This window comes from Schistocerca serialis, chromosome 4 (assembly GCF_023864345.2).
Source record: "Schistocerca serialis cubense isolate TAMUIC-IGC-003099 chromosome 4, iqSchSeri2.2, whole genome shotgun sequence".
NCBI classification, from domain to species: domain Eukaryota; kingdom Metazoa; phylum Arthropoda; class Insecta; order Orthoptera; family Acrididae; genus Schistocerca; species Schistocerca serialis.
The window spans coordinates 554,311,733-554,331,490 of NC_064641.1; the positions used below are offsets into that span (position 1 = coordinate 554,311,733).

General features: G+C 37.7%; 1 protein-coding gene across 1 annotated transcript in view; it reads right to left on the minus strand.

The window, feature by feature from the left end:
• Positions 1-19,758, minus strand: part of LOC126475285 (alanine--glyoxylate aminotransferase-like) — a 98,728-nt gene that overhangs the window by 64,023 nt on the left and 14,947 nt on the right. The window contains exon 2 of the mRNA XM_050103042.1: positions 9,058-9,250. Within this exon, the coding sequence (XP_049958999.1) occupies positions 9,058-9,250 (193 nt within the window). The remainder of the gene's footprint in view (positions 1-9,057; positions 9,251-19,758) is intronic.

Sequence of the window (19,758 nt, forward strand, 5' to 3'; positions counted from 1 at the left end):
GATCCTGAACAATCTCCTTGGCATGCACAAGTATGGAAGCGTTGAGGCGCCTGACTTTATAACAAACAGGTGGGCCATCAGTGGTGCAAATCCTATGACAAGTGCTGTTAATGATGGCTGATACTTGCATAGGAGGGCCTGCAATAGGGATCAAGAATCTATCCAAAGGCAATGTTGGTTCACTGACCTGGGTGAACCAGGGCGGCGTAGGCGGCACATCAGCTGAAGTCGGCAATGGAAAACATGATGCAGGAGCAGGGCATGCAGATGCATCTTGTATATTCATCCACAGACATGAAAAAACAACAGCAGGTAGTGGAATGCTCAACACAGGAGCAGATCTGTGGGAAAACACTGTAGAGGCTTGTGATGGACTGCCTTGTAGTGGGTCTGCTGATAGGCTATGTATGGTGCGCCATGTCTGTGGCCATTCAGCAGATGTAGAGGTGAATCAGTTGAATAAGGCATTGTTCTGGGTGCGGAGTTCTTCGATTTGTGAGTGCATGTCCGACAGGTCAGAGAGTCATGTACTAATGTGCTTGACAAGGGACGCACATCTGGAGAGCATAGAAAAGTTGTCGGAGAAAAAAGTTGTGGTGAATTTGTGTGAGCACAGAACTGTAGTGGAGTGTGGTGGCCTGTAGGTTTGGTGAAAGTTCTTAATGGTATAGAAAATCTAACCCAATCATAGGTTCATCCACGTCGGCAACATGGAAAGTCTAAGGTAAGTGTGAACCAGTGATAGGCGAAGCGACATCTGGATGGAGCCATGGACCACAATAAGAGAACAATTGGCAGCAATCAAGGTGAGGGTAGAAGATGATAGTGTATTGGCAGTGTGCTTGGCCAGGATTACATTAAAATTGGTGCCCGTGTTGATGAGAAAGCGGATGCCCTTTGACATGTCTGTGGCATAGAGGTGTCGCATCACTGAAGCAAGTGGTGCAGCATCAGACGATAGGTGCCATGAAGGAAAGTGGCGGGACGTGGTGCCTAAACATACTTGGTGCAAGGCGTGTGGCAGTTGCAGGCAGCTTCACCATAAGTAGCGTGGAACCAGCACAGTGGAAGGCTGGTAGCTGATCAAATTGCTGCTCGGGCAAGGTCAGTGGCTGTTGGGAGCCCACAGTCAGTACCTCCTGTAGGCCACTAGGTGGCAGCTCCTGACTGGCAGCTGAGACGCCGAGGTGAGCATGCTGACCTCTGCAGCAGGGCATGTATCCGGAGGTGCAGGAGTGCCAACTTTGGGTGATGGAGATGTCGTTCATGACAAGTAGTGTCGGTGACAAATGATAGCATAAGCCTGATCTGCCATGCATAAATGAACCTGTAGTGGTTCAGTGACATGAGACAGTAGATGAAGTTGCAGATACAAAGGCATCTTGACTACCCACAGTGTCCAAAGTGCGGTGTCAGGTAATCCTTGATCATCAGTTAATGCATGTAGGTGCTGCCAAAGCTGCGAAGGGATGTGGTCGTCGTGGTGCCCTTCATGAATAATGTAGTGGATAGCCTCTGCCACAGAGCAAGAAAGGCACTTGATAAGCAGTGCTTTTGCCATCGAGTATTTGTGTGAGGCAAGTGGTGAGAGACGCAAGTTGCTGATGAGGTCTGTACGAGCATGGAGGTGGCTCACAAGGCAGACAAAATGGGCATTGTCATCCAAAATGCCGTGGACATCCAGTAGGTGATCCACTAAGGCGAACCAAGTCTTTGGGTTATCTTTTTACTAAGCAGGTAGCTTAGGAAGCTTGCCAGGTAGCACACATTGAGGAAACACCGGCAGATGGAGATTGGTGTGAGCAGATCAGGAGGCCTCCAACACTGGAAGTGCAGTAGTGGTGAATGGTGCATCACCCGAGGTTTGCTTGGGGCAGGGGCAGTGGCTGCATGCAGCACATGGTGCGGAGGGAGCAGGTGTATAAGTCAGCACAGTGTGTCCAATCTGCAGGCCTGGCGAAGAACACAGTGCGGGTGTAATGGCAGGTGCTGTTGCAAAAGTGGGCAGGAGGCAGTCGTGGTGAAGCCACGGTGGGGCTGACCGTGTAACCAGCATGGGTGGAACGGCCGGCGCCATTACAAAAGTGAGTGGAAGGCAGTCATGGTGCAACCAAGGTGGTAGAGTCATTAGGCAGTGTGCGCTTTCCATGTTGTTGCTGTTGTTGTGCTGCCACACTAGGCGGTAGCATGTTGTGCCAGGTGAGGTTAGGTGGCTGCCAGTGAGGCCAAGCATAAATTATTGTTCACTTTTAACCAAATTCGAAGTAGGTACACTTGTTCATTCGTGGTCACAAGCATAGTTAATGGGGTCAGCTACACTTGCAACAAAATACACTGTTAGATCCATTGTGGCGGAAACAATGCGGGCTGGCACACGAAGTTCGTAAATGATGAAAACAAGCATAAAATAACTTGGGCTGAGACAGTGACCATGTTGGGGTCACCACTGTGATTATCACATAGGATTGGTTGGAGGTAGCACACACTAAGTATCGATCACGCATTTATTAATCACTGATACAAAACAAACCCACACCTAATACAGTAGTACAAGTTCATATGCCAACTAGCTCTGCAGATGATGAAGAAATTGAAGAAATGTATGATGAAATAAAAGAAATTATCCAGAAAGTGGAGGGAGACAAAAATTTAACAGTTGTGGGTGACTGGAATTTGATAGTACGAAAAGGGAGAGAAGGAAACATAGTAGGTGAATATGGATTGGGGGTAAGAAATAAAAGAGGAAGCCGCCTGGTAGAATTTTGCATAGAGCACAACTTAATCATAGCTAACACTTGGTTCCAGAATCATAAAAGAAAGTTGTATACATGGAAGAAGCCTGGAGATACTAACAGGTTTCAGATAGATTATATAATGGTAAGACACGAGATTTAGGAACAACCAGGTTTTAAATTGTGAGACTTTTCCAGGGGCAGATGTGGACTCTGACCACAATCTATTGGTTATGAACTGTAGATTAAAACTGAAGAAACTGCAAAAAGGTGGGAATTTAAAGAGATGGGACCTGGATAAACTGAAAGAACCAGAGGTTGTAGAGAGCTTCAGGGAGAGCATTAGGGAACGATTGACAGGAATGGGGGAAAGAAATACAGTAGAAGAAGAATGGGTAGCTTTGAGGGATGAAGTAGTGAAGGCAGCAGAGAATCAAGCAGGTAAAAAGATAAGGGCCAGTAGAAATCCTTGGGTAACAGAAGAAATACTGAATTTAACTTATGAAAGGAGAAAATATAAAAATGCAGTAAATGAAGCAGGCAAAAAGGAATACCAACGTCTCAAAAATGAGATCGACAGGAAGTGCAAAATGGCTAAGCAGGGATGACTAGAGGACAAATGTAAGGATGTAGAGGCTTATCTCACTAGGGGTAAGATAGATACTGCCTACAGGAAAATTAAAGAGACTTTTGGAGAAAAGAGAACCACTTGTATGAATCTCAAGAGCTCAGATGGAAACCCAGTTCTAAGCAAAGAAGGGAAAGCAGAAAGGTGGAAAGAGTATATAGAGAGTCTATACAAGGGTGATGTGCTTGAGGACAATATTATGGAAATGGAAGAGGATGTAGATGAAGATGAAACTGGAGATATGATACTGCGTGAAAGACCTGAGTCAAAACAAGGCCCCGAGAGTAGACAACATTCCATTAGAACTACTGACAGCCTTGGGAGAGCCAGTCTTGACAAAACTCTACCATCTGGTGAGCAAGATGTATGAGACAGGCGAAATACCCTCAGACTTCAAGAAGAATATAATAATTCCAATCCCAAAGAAAGCAGGAGTTGACAGATGTGAAAATTACCGAACTATCAGTTTAATAAGTCGCGGCTGCAAAATATTAACGTGAATTCTTTACAGACAAATGTAAAAACTAGTAGAAGCCGACCTCAGGGAAGATCAGTTTGGATTCCGTAGAAATATTGGAACACGTGAGGCAATACTGACCCTACGACTTATTTTAGTAGCTAAATTAAGGAAAGGCAAACCTACATTTCTAGCATTTGTAGACTAATTTTTCAACCAGTACGTCAACACCAAGGAGAACAAATGAAGGAAAAAAGTAGGCAAAATGCTATAAGCCCCAGTCTGGCACAAATTTTCATTTTTTCTGAAATATTCTAAGCTGATGTGGAAACATAATCACAATTTGCAAGTTGACTCTTAATTGAATGTGACTGTTGATCAACAACGCAGTGTCCCAGACACTGCACTGCAGTTATCTTCTGGAACCTCAATTTCATACACATTACTATTTATGTTTGTATCTTATTTAGTAATGTTCCACATTGTTTTTGTTTTATTTCTGGAGTTGTTTATGTTTTGAGCTTTCTGTGTACATTTCAGTTTTTTTAATAACAAAAAGATTTTATAATAGAGATGGTAATAGAGTTCATATCTGTCCAATGACCTTTCTTGTAAAGAAACAAAAGATTAAAAAATAGTGCCACAGCAAATGAAAGAGGAGAGGGAAAAGATAAGAATAATAAAGGTAGGCAGAGGGACAAGATAAGAATAATGAAGGTAACTGAGGCACACATCAAACTGTAATGGAAATAATTATTGACTATAATGGAATTAATTATATGAGCAACTCATTGTATATAATAAATTATGATGCTGTATAGGTTTTTTTTTCTTGTCCTTTTTTTCTGCCACTTGTGTGATGGACTGAAGCCTTATACACATTATGAACTCTCTGATACTGATCGGCATCAAGAAGTCATTAAGAAAAAAACATTATCATCCAGTGAAACATTCAATAACTAGACAACAAAAGCTAGAAGTACATGTGCTCCTGAATGAACACAACCAGATGTATTATGCATGGGCTAAATGAAGCATAACTTTGCAGTCTGATAGTAAGAGACTCTGATCTGGTTAATTATTTCTGCAGATCAAAATGTAAAGGTACGGGTGCTGCTATATACAAAAAGAAAATTGGTAGTCTGTAAGATAGATGACTGAGTTCTGCAAATATCTACCTAAACTTGCTAATAAACGTAGAAAAAGGCTTTGAAATGTCTGGCATAATGAATGAAGAACTAAGAATTTTCCGCATTTACAGGTATTCAAGTGGTAGTAGTACAACCCTATGAAAAAGCTAACAAAATAATTACTAAAATTTAGAATGGAAGTTGTAAATTTGGGCATAGAATCAAAATAAAAACAACAATTTAAAGATGGATTAAGCATTGCAAGACAAAAATAATAATAAATATAACCATGAGAGTGACTGGTAAAAGCTGGACAATCATTGATGCCATTGTCACCAACACTGATAACAGAGGTGGTGGAGCTAAAATTTTGAAAACAGCTAGCTCTGATTTATCATGGGTTAATACATTACATCTACAAAAATAGAAGCTCTAAAATGAGAATAATGTAAGAGAAGAAAGCAGTTAGGATTATCAATCAATAAAACATGAATATTTTGAAAATTACGTCAAGGAAGGAATTTTGGAGTAAAACTGTGCAAGACAAGTAACAAATGAAAAAAATGCATTTCTTAATGCATAAATGCACTATTTTCATGTAATCTTCCCCAAAATGACCTGTTGGAAAAAGAAAGGTCACGACAGGAAATAGGTTACCAAATGAATAATGAAATGCTGGACTGGACTATGGGATGTCATACAAACAGAAAATTTGGGGACATATAAACAGTACCTGAAGAAATACAAGAAATTTATAAGAGATGCAAAGGCCAGATAAATAAATGGAGTCATAAGAAATTCAAAATATATAAGTGAAACAGCACTGAAAGATATAGCAAAAAGAGTGCAAATATCAGAAACATTACTAAGTCAATGGAAACAGAGAACACCATACTCACACACAGACTTAAGACTGCTAATATACTCAACAACAGTTTCGTAAGTACTGTAGATTAATTCACGCAAAATTGAATATATTGAAAGGAATAATCAGGGGCCTAAGCGTCCTAGAACACATGGACAATAATCCCATTTAATGTTCCTGGAACTAGGGACACAAAAAGAAGCTCATAAAAATCATTTAAAGTAAAAAATCCAAGATATCTTCAGGGTATGATGCAATATAAAATCAACTAATAAAGCATGTGATTTAGGAAATTACTGAACCACTGTTGGATATAGGAAATACCTCATTTAGAGGAGAAGTATTTCCAGAAAATTAAAAATAAAGAAAGCAATGCACATGTGCAATAAAAGTGACAAATGTCATGTAAATAATTCAAAAGTAGTATCTGCTGTATCAAAAATATTACAGATGCTAATTCACAACAGACTGATTTAAACAGCAGAGAACTGAAGTATTTTGAGTCCAGCATAACATAGTATGCTTCTATCTCTAATCCAACAGAATCTGTTATAGATGCATTAGGCAAAAGAAATTTGGCATCACTATGTTTCTGGATCTGTTTAAAGCTTCTGACACAATCACCTATGCAGCTCTAATGGAAAAAAAAACTTCAAAGGAGTGCCCTAAGGAGACATGCTGTGGAATGGATAAAATCATATGATACATTGGCAACAAAAGGCAATATGTGACTACAGTAACTGGAGACAGATCTGAAATCAAAATCATTAAATGTGGTGTATCTCAGGGATCTGTATTTATTCAACTTCTTTATAGATAATATCAAAGTCGATGAGAAGGAGCAAAAAAATGCTCTTTGCTGATAATGGGACATTATTAAATATAGAAAAAAGTCTGGAAACTCTTAAAAGAAGTGAAATTATTTCAACAAATAACAGTACGCAGTGGTTCATACAAAGAAACTTAATTATAAGTCAAAAAATGATGATCTTCATGGTGTTAACTAACTAAGAAAAGAAAGAACACATAGGTATATTTAAAAAAGAAAGAAGACTGGAAGGAGCTGAATCAGTAAATTTTTTGGGAATTGTGTTTGAAAATAAGCTGCAAAGGAGACAACATATAGACAATGTTAAACACTGTGTTATTTATTATGAAACAGCTTGTACATTATGCCAACAAACATATTAAGTGTCCAGTGTGCTGGGTGCTTGAATCATACTGACAGTATGAAACTACAGAGTAAGGAAACACCAACAGCAACAATAGAAAAATAATTTTTGAATCACCAGGACTTTATAATCATTCTGAATAAAAAACAGACTGATTCATGCAGTGCTCTCTTCCTAAACCCAAAAGGAATGATATTTCTATCTATACTGATATACAGAACAATAGCTTCATTAGTAAAAGGTAGGACATTACTAGTAAAAATTTTAATGTCCATAAACAAGATATAAGAAGTAAAAATCAGTTGCAACCACACAGATAGGTGTTGAAGAAGGTCTGCAATACTCAGGTGTACAGTTACTGAAGTGGCTGCCAAAGAGCCTGTGAGGCAGTGTGAGAGAGGAGACAATCCAAAAAGTCCTTACAGATTATTTAGTGTGAAAATAATTTTACAATATTCCCAATTTTTGGCTTGAAATTGTCACATATAGACTAAATATTAAGCTGTTAGATTCAGTTGACTTGTTGTATAGTACAAGTACATACATTGCACATACTGTAGTTAAATGGGACAAAACAGACATCAGTTTAGTACATTATTGCTCCAGCAGCCTATGATAAACTATTGCTGGAAGTGAAACACATTCTTAAACATAATCTATATACCACATTCACATGCCTCATCATGTGCAATTACATTTCCTGTATTGAGTGAATTTAGTTAATCTTCTGTTCCACAATCATTTATCTCAATATCTATCTATTTAAAATTCATGCATTGATTGTAAGGAGGATCTATGTTATGATCTTCTATGGTGAAAATATTTTGAAAAATGTAATTCAATATTTCAGCCTTTTGTCTATTAATCATTTCATTGTCATCTCATTGCGTGACTGTGTAGGTGGTTCTGATCTGTTGTGTGCTTATGTAAAACCAAACTAATTAGGATTTTCCATTAGGTTTGTAGGGTAAATTTTTTTATGGAATTTATTGAACTGCTTTTTGCATTGCGCTTATTATGTTCATTTTGCTCTCAACCAGTTTTTGTTTGTCAATAAGGTCTTTACTTTATTTAAATCTGTGAAGAATCCCTTTTTGTTTTTGTAGCATGGTGGAGCTTTCCAGTGACACACCACATTGCTCAGCATGATACATGTCTGTGGGATCAACAACATTGCTGATCAGCTGGAGTGACTGTGCAGACTCTGACTGTTCAATGCTTGTTGTGCCTTTATCATGTCCAGATGATTTGTACAATTTTTGTGTCAATAAATTTTTTATTAATCTACATATGGTTTGTCTATTGTGTATCCTACACCCATCCTTATCTGAGTTCCTTTATGTTTAAGGTGTACTGCACAATCGTCCTGAAGTGTGTCCATTGATACTCTATATCTTCATCCCTGGAGATGAATGTTAAATGTTTACTACTCAGGTAATCTACAGTCTGTTTCCTATCACATTTCTTAAGGAGGATATTTGCCTATCTTCCTTAACATTCCAGTTGTGGCTTGAGATTATTGATTTTATAACAGCTTTATGACTACAGATTCCCTTTGGGTCTGTTAATCACCAGACTTTACTCTCATGAGTTGGTTCCCTTGATAATTGCTCAAGGCCATTTTCAGAAAAATCTATTTAGAACACTCTCACATGACTGACTATTCTTGGAATCTGTTTTAATCATGTAAGGCTTCCTCTCTATAGCTAACCAGGTAATTTTATGTGCATGTAATATTTAAGCTTTTGAGACTAGAGTTAAAAATGTTAGTTACTAACATTAAAACCTGTAGAAAGGGGTTATTATGACTACAAGTGAATATCAGCACTCATTTAATCAAGAAATTAATGAGGATATGGTAGAGAATACTGAATGGGGTTTTTAATTGCCAAATCTTTCAGTAACTTCTCAAAAAATTACTGCTGTAATAAACTGGACTTTTCTGTTTCTACTAAAGGGGAAATCAGAGTCATTTAGTTTAGCAAAAATGATTTACCATTGGGAAGGCAATGAGCAGATTGAAGGAATATTTTGAGAAGTATTTTATAAGCTAGGAATAATTATTATTCTTACCATGTCTTTCAGAAGCTTGTGCTGCCCTTTCACTCCATATACCATTACAGGCAACAAGAACTGTATCTCCTGGTTCATACAAATTTAATAAAGCTGCCTCCATTCCCAGAGTACCTGACCCACACATTGCAAAAGTCATCTCATTTTTTGTCTGGAAGACATACTGCAAACCAGCCTTTATATCATCCAGCACCTAAATCAGAACATCAACAGATCTATTAAATTATATGTCATGCTCAGAAATGTACGTAATTCTATACTAAAAAAAATCTGCTCTTTGAGATGGTGAAAAATTATTGTAGTATTGTGGGTACTGTTCATACTAAAATGAGGATAAATTACAGTAAATATACTGTCTGCATTTTTGTTAAAATGCCTGTAAAGAAATGACCACTATAATAAAATAAAGTCATTGAGGGTAGAATCACATGCAAAAGTTGACACAACCATTAACTTCAGAACAAGTTTTCATATACCAGACAAAAGAGAGAAAGTATCTGAAATAAATAAGTCTGTTCAGAAAATAAGTAGGATAGTCATGCAGGATATTATGGCAGGGAAGATACAACAGATCATAATAGAGCAGAGTCAATATTGAAAAGAGTGAAAAAGCACAATTTGAAGAGAGAAGAGAAACAAGAAATGAAGCAGAGCTTAGTAAACAAGTCAGGCATAAATTAGACCATATGGGAAATAGATGCAAAAATGATGGAAAACGAGCAGTATCAGAGAAAAATGAAAGAATAAGATACTGGTGAATATGCTTCCAAGGTAAGAAAAGGTAAAAGAGAGCACCGAATAAACAAATGAACAGTAGAAAGTAAAATTATGTGAGAAATGAAAGGAAGGGAGGAGAGTGAAAAGAATTTAGATAGCAACAGTGGTGATAAATATAAGTTAAGACCATATTAGTGGTGGCAAAAAAGTGCAAATGGCCCACCTATGAGAATCTGCCACACCAGTGCACTGAAGCAGACACCAAGATCATTTCTGTTATGGTGTAGAGCATGCCAAGGAAGGAGATATTGTATTTACTCATTAGTGACTCTAAGCTCTGTGAAATGGCTATGCCATAGCTTCATACGGTCTTATAACTACTTACAGTCTCCCCCAGGGGGTTTTCATTCTTTAATGGCCATGAAAATTACATGTTCAATAAAAAAATAATATTTTGCCAGTGTGCTGCTGTAGCACAAATGCTCCTCCAAAGTCATATTCACAGGAGAATTCTCAAACCTTTTGAGATAAAAACTAGTGTATATGGAGGTGATGGATTCCCTCCACTGCTATTTAACTGTGCCCTAGAAAAAGTAGTCAGAGAGTGGAACATGAAGATCTGTTGTGGAATCTGGTTGAGACCAAAAGACAAAGGCATCAAAGCCAATTGTCTAGGCTTTGCAGATGATATGGTCCTTGTGACAACACAAGTATACATCACACAGTGTAGGAATTGTTCTATTTCATTTCATAGAAGTTACTTCATTACTCTCTCTCATAATTTAAAAAACATGATCAGTAGCAGGGTAGCTATAAAGAACCTGTATGAAGCAAGGAGTGAGACGATAGAACACTGGGGGCACATATGCCATCTAACAGCAACAGGGTAAAGTAAGACAGCTTGCAACTGTAAGGTGCTGACATCATGCTGTGAAGTATGCCACCAATAATCTGTAACTGTATTTTAAATGTATTGCGGTAAATAATGTTTTTTGTATTAATCTATATATATTGTTAAGCAGATCTTAGTTTTAAAAGTATTATGAACCTTTATAATTAAAGCTGTAAGGAGTCATGGCTTTAGGCTTAAGTTAAAATGTAAAGGGTCTTCCGCATAGGGGACGGGAGGGGGGGGGGATAGGGTGGAAGAAACATTGCAACAGGAAGTTCCAGAACAGTTCTCTTTGTGAGTCAGAAGGGTGGTGAAGTAGTGTGTGGTGCAATGCCCACATACTGTATTGTGTGGTGATTATAATGAGCAAGATCATTGTTAAACAGCCTCGTATGGATGGGATATTATTGCTACACTTAATTCTACATTATTATGCAGCTATTTGTCAACAAAGCAAGATATAGATGTGGCAATGTTATTACAAGGGCTGGAGGGAAGTAATTGTTTGCTGGGAAGGAGGCAGACATTATATTGCAGCATTACCCACTGCACTGGCCAAATATTACGATAGGAATTACAACTTCGAAGCCACTTTGTAAAAGCTGCTAAACCATCCATCAGTAGCAAAATCTCACAAGAGGCCGCAGTATCCTGCTCAACACCACAAAAGGACTGAAGTATTTATTTCCATGGTGAAGTTAAGTATATTCTATTTCTCACAGTATGAGAGTTACGACTCATTGTCCTCATTGTCTTCTTGTACAAGTTATGTATTTAAATACTAAGACCCATTTCACTAAACAGTTCATGAGCCAGAAATAATTAGATTTCAATATAGCAACTAACATATCTAAATGCATGTAATCATACATATATTCTAATAGTCTAACCAGTAACGATACTAAAATGCAACCAAAAAGAAAAAAAAACTCACTGTACAAAGCTGCATGTCACCAGACACTTTTGAAATGTTAAAGCCCCAACAAGCTCACGGATTATAAGTTCAACTTAGCTTGCTTTTCTCCTAAGTTAGAACAAAAGTTAAAGTATTTGCATGGTCGCTTGCTACCTAGAACCTATCACTTTACAAGTTCCAAGTCCTTCTCCAACATTCAAATTTCCCCAATGACTGCCTGGAATAGAATGACAGCCTGGAGCAGAATTATCAGGAGCTGCCATTTGCACACCCTTGTATGCCATCACATTTTTAGAAAGATCACAAAATATAGAAAATGGACCACCATTAAAAATATATACAGTTCACAAATACAACATATATTTTCTCACTCTATCTGAGCTTTCAGACCATTCATTTCCACTTGCCTCTCACCAGCAACTGCAGCTGCCCAGCCCTTGTATAATTTCCAGTATAGTCTGCCTCATCTCAACCCCAGCCATGGTGACACTTGTATTTCAATAATTCTGCTTCAGCTGACAACTCACCAGCATCCACATTATCTTATAAACTACACATATGATTATCAAATGTATTGAAAATTCTCCAAAAGACAGTGATACTTTCTAATTCTAGAAATATATTGGCCAGCATCCACATTATCTTACAAACTACACAAATGTTTTACCAAATGTATTGAAGAATTCTCTAAAAGACAGTGATAGTTTCTAATTCTAGAAATATATTGGTAAAGGACCAAAATGAATTCACATCAAATATGGTCAGGGACAGACAGAAATAGGTTCACACCAAAACAGCTTAACTCTTATTCTTCTTATAACGACTCGTAGTATGCAATTCCAAACAAACCAAATTAACTTATAGGTATCACAAGCAGTCAATGAGCAAATATTTTATGAGATTTCACATGTGAAGTTTCTAGTCATTTACATGGATAGTTAACATACTGAGGGGCAGAGAAGGTAGATAAGTTAACCGAACAGCTCAGTTCTGCCTGCTTTGCACTAGTTAGCAATCTAAATGTTAAGTTACAGGCAGAATTGTTGGCGTAATTTGAACTTTTTTCACTCAGTACAGTGTTAAGGCATGAACTTCTGATGCAATGCAGGTCATAGTAGTGTTTATTCTACAAAAGTGCAAGGCAGGAACATCTTGCAGAAGCCTTTTATAGGAACTTTTTAATCTTATGCTAATATATCAATAATTTACTCCCTAATGGAATCAGTAGTTAACATTAAGGGTGAATTTAAGATAAACTGCCATATTCTAGAAATAAAAATGATTTCCATATGAACTATGCATTCTTCTCTAGGATCCAGAAGGAAATTCTATATTCTGACACAAAAGTCATTAAGAAGCTGCTACATGAAATCAAACAGGAAGTGGGAAATCACCAGACATTCAAAACTAAAGTAAAAGAGTATCTTTATATCATTCCTTTTGTAATGTATCAGAATATTTGGACTCAGGGATGTAAATTCTGATTAAAAGTAATGTTAGTGTTTAACAGTGATTGTGTTTTATGTAAAATTACATAAATGCTTAGTTTGAAGTAATTCGTATGTTAATAAAGTAATCTGCAAGAAAGATATATAATTATCAAAGCGAGTAGATTAGCACTATTTGTGATTGGTTGTTATCATACTTTAAAGTATACACATAAATCTAGGTATAGAAAGCTGACTGAAACCTGAAATTGATACAAGTGACCTTCTTGGGGAAAATTTAAGTGTATATCGAAAGGACAGGCAAATGGGTGCATTTGTCACAGTAGACAAGAAACTCAGATCCACCAAGGTATAGATTGAAGCTGCATATGAGATTGTTTTGGCAAAACTCAGTATCAGGGGTGGGCATAAAATGATAATTTGATCTTTCTATCGCCCACCAGACTGATCTCCTGATGTAACCAAAAACTCTAGAGAAAACCTCAGTTCATTTGTATGAAAGTTTCCCAATCATACTGTAATCATTGGTAGAGACTTTAACCATCCAACATTTAATGGGGGAAATCAGTTTTGTTAGTGGCAGGCGTGATAAGACATGATGTGAAACTTTACTAAACACCTTCTCTGAAAACTACCTAGAACAGTTATGAACCCCACTCATGATGGAAATACATTAGATCTAATGGCAACAGAAAGATCTGATCTCTTTGAGGACATCCACAATGAAAATGGTATCAGTGACTATGATGCGGTTCTGGCAGCAGAGTTTACTAGTGTACAAAGGACTAGATTAGATTAAATTAGATTTACTTTCATTCCAATTGATCCATCGTGAGGAGGTCCTCTGTGATTTAGAATATGTCAGAAAAATAATAATACATGACAAATACTTACAACTGAAACAAATAAGCTAATTTACCTTCCACAGGTCCCAAGTGGAATGATACAGATAACAGTACCGTAGGTGCAACTACAATTGAAGGGTACCTGTTGAGACACCAGACAAACATGTGGTTCCTGAAGAGGGACAGCAGCCTTTTCAGCAGTTGCAGGGGCAATAGTCTGGATGTTTGACTGATCTGGCCTTGTAACATTAACCAAAACAGTTTTGCTATGCTGGTATTGCAAACAGCTGAAAGCAAGGAAAACTACAGCCATAATTTTTCCCAAGGGCATGCAGCTTTACTGTATGTTAAATGATGATGGCATCTTCTTGAGTAAAATATTCCAGAGGTAAAATAGTCCCTCATTCGGACCTCTGGGTGGGGATTACTCCGGAGAACATCATTATCAGGAGAAACAAAACTGGCATTCTTCAGATTGGAATGTGCATGTCAGATCCCTTAATCGGGCAGGTAGGTTAGAAAATTTAAAAAGGGAAATGGACAGGTTAAAATTAGATATAGTGGGAATTAGTGAAGTTTAGTGGCAGGAGGAACAAACCTCTGGTCAGGGGAATACAGGATTACAAATACAAAATCCAATAGGGGTAATGCAGGACTAGAAAAAAAATAGTTCGAATGGCTCTGAGCACTATGGGACTTAACATCTGTGGTCATCAGTCCCGTAGAACTGAGAACTACTTAAACCTAACTAACCTAAGGACATCACACACACCCATGCCCGAGGCAGGATTCAAACCTGCTACCGTAGCGGTCACACGGTTCCAGACTGAAGCGCCTAGAACCGCACGGCCACACCGGCCGGCCACAGGAGTAGATTTAATAATGAATAAACAAATAGGAGTGCGTATAAGCTACTATGAACAGCATAGTGAACGCATTATTGCAGTCAAGATAGACATGAAGCCCACGCCTACCACAGCAGTACAGGTATATATGCCAACTAGCTCTGCAGATGATGAAGAGATTGAAGAAATGTATGATGTGATAAAAAAATTATTCAGATAGTTAATAGTAATGAGGGACTAGAATTTTATAGTAGGAAAAGGAAAAGAAGGAAAAGTAGTAGGTGAATGCGGGCTGGGGGGTAAGGAATGAAAGAGGAAACTGTCTGGGAGAATTTTGTGCATAGCTAACACTTGGTTCAAGAATCATAAAAGAAGGTTGTATACATGGAAGAAGCCTGGAGATACTGACAGGTTTCAGATAGATTATATAATGGTAATACAGAGATTTAGGAACAAGATGTGGACTCAACCACAATCTATTGGTTATGAACTGTAGATTAAAACTGAAGAAACTACAAAAATCTAGGAATTTAAGGAGATGGACCTTGATAAACTGAAAGAACCAGTGGTTGTAGAAAGTTTCAGAGAGAGCATAAGTGAATGATTGACAAATACAGGGGAAAGAAATACAGTAGAAGAAGAATGGATAGCTTTGAGAGACGCAATAGTGAAGGCAGCAGAGGATCAAGTAGGTAAAAAGAAAAGGGCTAGTAGAAACCCTTGGGTCAGAAGAGACATTGAATTTAATTGATGAAAGGAGAAAACATAAAAATGCAGTAAATGAAGCAGGTGAAAAGACAAAGTCTTAAAAATGAGATAGACAGGATGTGCAAAATGGCTAGGCAAGGATGGCTCGAGGACAAATGTAAAGATGTAGAGGCATATATCATTATGGGTAAGATAGATACTGCCTACAGGAAAATTATAGAGACCTTCGGAGAAAACCTTTATGAATATCAAGAGCTCAGATGGAAAACCAGTCCTGAGCAAAGAAGGAAAGCAGAAAGGTGGAAGGAGTATATAGAGATTCTATACAAGGGTGATGTACTTGAGGGCAATACTATGGAAGAGGACGTAGATGAAGATAAAATGGGAGATATTATAAACCGTGAAGAGTTTGATAGAGCACTGAAAGACCTAAGTCAAAACGAGGCCCGGGGAGTATACAACATCTCTTTAGAACAACTGATAGCCTTGAGAAAGCCTGCTACAACAAAACTCTACCATCTGATGAGCAAGATGTATGAGGCAGGCAAAATACCTTCAGACTTCAAGAAGAATATAATAATTCCAATCCTAAAGAAAGCAGGTGTCAGTAGGTATGAACATCACTGAACTATAAGCTTGATAAGTCATGGCTGCAAGATACTAACACAAATTCTTTACAGGCAAATGGAAAAACTGGTAGAAGCTGACCTCATGCAAGATCAGTTTGGATTCTGTAGAAATGTTGGTACACATGAGGCAATAATGACCCTACAACATATCTTAGAAAATATATTAAGGAAAGGCAAACCTACATTTCTCACATTTGTAGACTTAGAGATAGCTTTGGACAATGTCAACTGGAATACTCTCTCTCAAATTTTGAAGGTAGCATGGGTAAAATACAGGGAATAAAAGGCTACTTACAATTTGTACAGAAACCAGATGGCAATTATAAGAGTCAAGGAGTACAAAAGGGAAGTAGTGATTGAGAAGGGAGTGAGACAGGCTTGTAGCCTATCCCTAATAGTATTCAGTTTGTACATTGAGCAAGCAGTAAAGGAAACAAACAAAAAATTTGGAGTAGGAATTAAAGCCCATGGAGAAGAAATAAAAACTTTGAGGTTTGCCAATGACATATTAATTCTGTCAGAGACAGCAGAGGACCTGGAAGAGCAGCTAAGTGGAATGGACAGTGTCTTGGAAGGAGGATATAAGATGAACATCAACCAAAGAAAAATGAGGATAGTGGAATGTAGTCAAATTAAATCAGATGATGCTTAGGGAATTAGATTAGGAAATGAGACACTGAAAGTAGAAGTTTGAGTTTTGCTATTTGCAGAGCAAAATAACTGATGATGTTCGAAATAGAGAGCATATAAAATGTAGACTGGCAATGGCAAGGAAAGTGTTTCTGAAGACAAGAAATTTGCTAACACCAAGTATAGATTTAAGTGGCAGGAAGTCTTTTCTGAAGTATTTGTATGGAGTGTAGCCATGTATGAAAGTGAAACATGGACAATAAATAGTTTGGACAGGAAGAGAATAGAAGTTTTTGAAAAGTGGTGCTACAGAAGAATGCTGAAGATTAGATGGGTAGATCACATAACTAATGAGGAAGTATTGAATAGGATTGGGGAGAAGAGGAGTTTGTGGCACAACTTGACGAGAAGAGCAGTTGAATGGAATGGACAGTGTCTTGAAAGGAGGATACAAGATGAACATCAACAAAAGCAAAATGAGGATAATGGAATGTAGTCGAATTAAGTCAGGTGATGCTGAGGGAATTAGATTAGGAAATGAGACACTTAAAGTAGTAAATGAGTTTTGCTATTTGGGGAGCAAATTAACTGATGATGTTTGAGGTAGAGAAGATATAAAATGTAGACTGGCAATGGCAAGGAAAGCGTTTCTGAAGAAGAGAAATTTGTTAACATCGAGTATAGATTTAAGTGTCAGGAAGTCGTTTCTGAAAGTATTTGTATGGAGTGTAGCCATGTATGGGATTGAAACATGACAATAAACAGTTTAGACAAGAAGAAATTTAATATTATGGTCAAAGTCGGTAAAAAAGAGAATTTACCAACTGAAACAATGGCTTCACCATCAGATTTCGAAAATGAAGTGGTAAATCTAAATGAATCACTCATAGATTTCACTGCAGATGAGTTAGAAAATCAAACCCCGGACTTGAATATGTCCACTGCGAATACGGAGATCACACAAAATAACGAAAATGGTCGTCCGACCACTGGAATTAATGAAACTGCAGCGGGTGCGGATCAATTTAATGAAATGACGGAAGACAGTATTGCGCTTGACCCGCTTACTATTTTCTTGAAAAAGTTGGAATCACGCGATCGCGAACGCGATCAGCGGGAAAAAGAGAGGGAAGCTTTACACGATCAGTGGGAAAAGAAACAGGAACAAAGAGACAAAGAATTAAAAAAATGAAATAAAAACCGAATTAGCCAACATCAGGTCCGAGCTAATGAATATGAAGCAAGCATATGCAACAATTTTGAGCCAAGTCAATAAACTGGACTTCACATTCTGCAATAAAGGCCGGCCAATGTGACCGAGTGGTTCTAGGCACTTCAGGCCGGAATCGCGTGACTGCTACGGTCGCAGGTTCGAATCCTGCCTTGGGCATGGATGTGTGTGATGTCCTTAGGTTAGCTGGGTTTAAGTAGTTGTAAGTTCTAGGGGACTGATGACCTCAGATGTTGAGTCGCATAGTGCTCAGAGCCATTTGAACCATTTTTTTCCACATTGAAGTTGAATATGGAAGACTTAACATCTGCCGTTACGAATCTCAATATAAATAACCAAGGGATTTTGGATGAACAGCTAGAATCTCGCAAAAGGAAAATAAATATTGGAATATCCAATTGGATAACCGCTACATTTGGACATGACGAGAATAGAAGCTTTTGAAATACGGTGCTACAGAAGAATGCTGAAGAATAGATGGGTAGATCACATAAATAATGAGGCGGTACTGAATAGAATTGGGGAGAAGAGGAATTTGTGGCTTAAGCTGACTAAAAGAAGGGATTGATTGGTAGGACACATTCTGAGGCATCAAGGGATCACCAAATTAGTATTGGAAGGAAGCATGGAGGGTAAAAATCATAGAGATGAATACACTAAGCAGATTCAAAAGGATGTAGGTTGCAGTAGTTATTTGGAGATTAAGACTCTTCCAGAGTATAGAGTAGCATGGATAGCTGCATCAAATCAATCTCTGGACTGAAGACCTAAACACAGATAGTTGATAGTGTCCTATATACAGCTACATTAATATTTTGTTTGAATTATTAGACAAAAACTGCAGCTGAGTGTTAAAGGAAGAGGAACAGTGTCTTTTTCTTCTTCACAGTATCTGTTTTCCACATATTATACATAAACATATGTAAAGCAATTCCCATAATTATCAGTGAGTTGATTAGCACTACTCTGAATCTGTTTCTTGTATTCTTTACAGAAGTAGCCTGCAGTGACTGTTTCTGTCTGTTAATGTATGACATCATTTTTTCCCCTCCTAGGGGTTCTAGAGAGCACTATATGTGAATTAATGAATGCATAGAACCATTTAGCAAGGTATGCAGGGAAGAAATGAATGATTCAACATCACAGCATGTGATTCACATTTCCTAAACAATAAGTAAATGAAGAAAAAAAACAAGTAACACATTTAACAATCATTTCAATTGCCCAGAGAACTTTCCTTGACCTCTTAAAAATCATTAATATGTGACCAGTGAATAAAGGGAGAGAAACTACGAACACAAAGAATTGGAGACCAATTTAACTAAAGTCAATATTTGGCAGGTTACTTGAAAGCGAAATTCTTGAGCAAATGGAACCTATATTCTGTAAATGTTGCATAGTAAACAACTTGTATCATGGTTTCCGAAAACAGTGATCTACAGAAACAGCAGTGGCAACTTTTTACTTGTGAACAGATCATGTATGGTAAACAAAGTTATTGGCACTTTTTTAGATCTGTCTAAAATCTTTGATTCTATGAATCATTCAGTACTCTTATGCAATGAAGAAACTCATGGCATCAGAGAAATAGCACTAGGTTTCTTATATTCTTTCCTTAGTGATAGATGACAGTAATGCTACCCAGATAGCTCATTTTGCATGAGGTGTACACAAGGGCTTTTTAGAATAGGTGACTCTCCTTCCAGTCCAGATAATAAACTCAGCAGAGGACCAGGATGTATAAGTACAAAGTGCAAAGAAAAGTCCCCTACAGGGCAGAGCATTAAAATTCTACTGATTAACTGCCTAAGCATTTGCAAAAGTGTCAGAATTTGAAGTG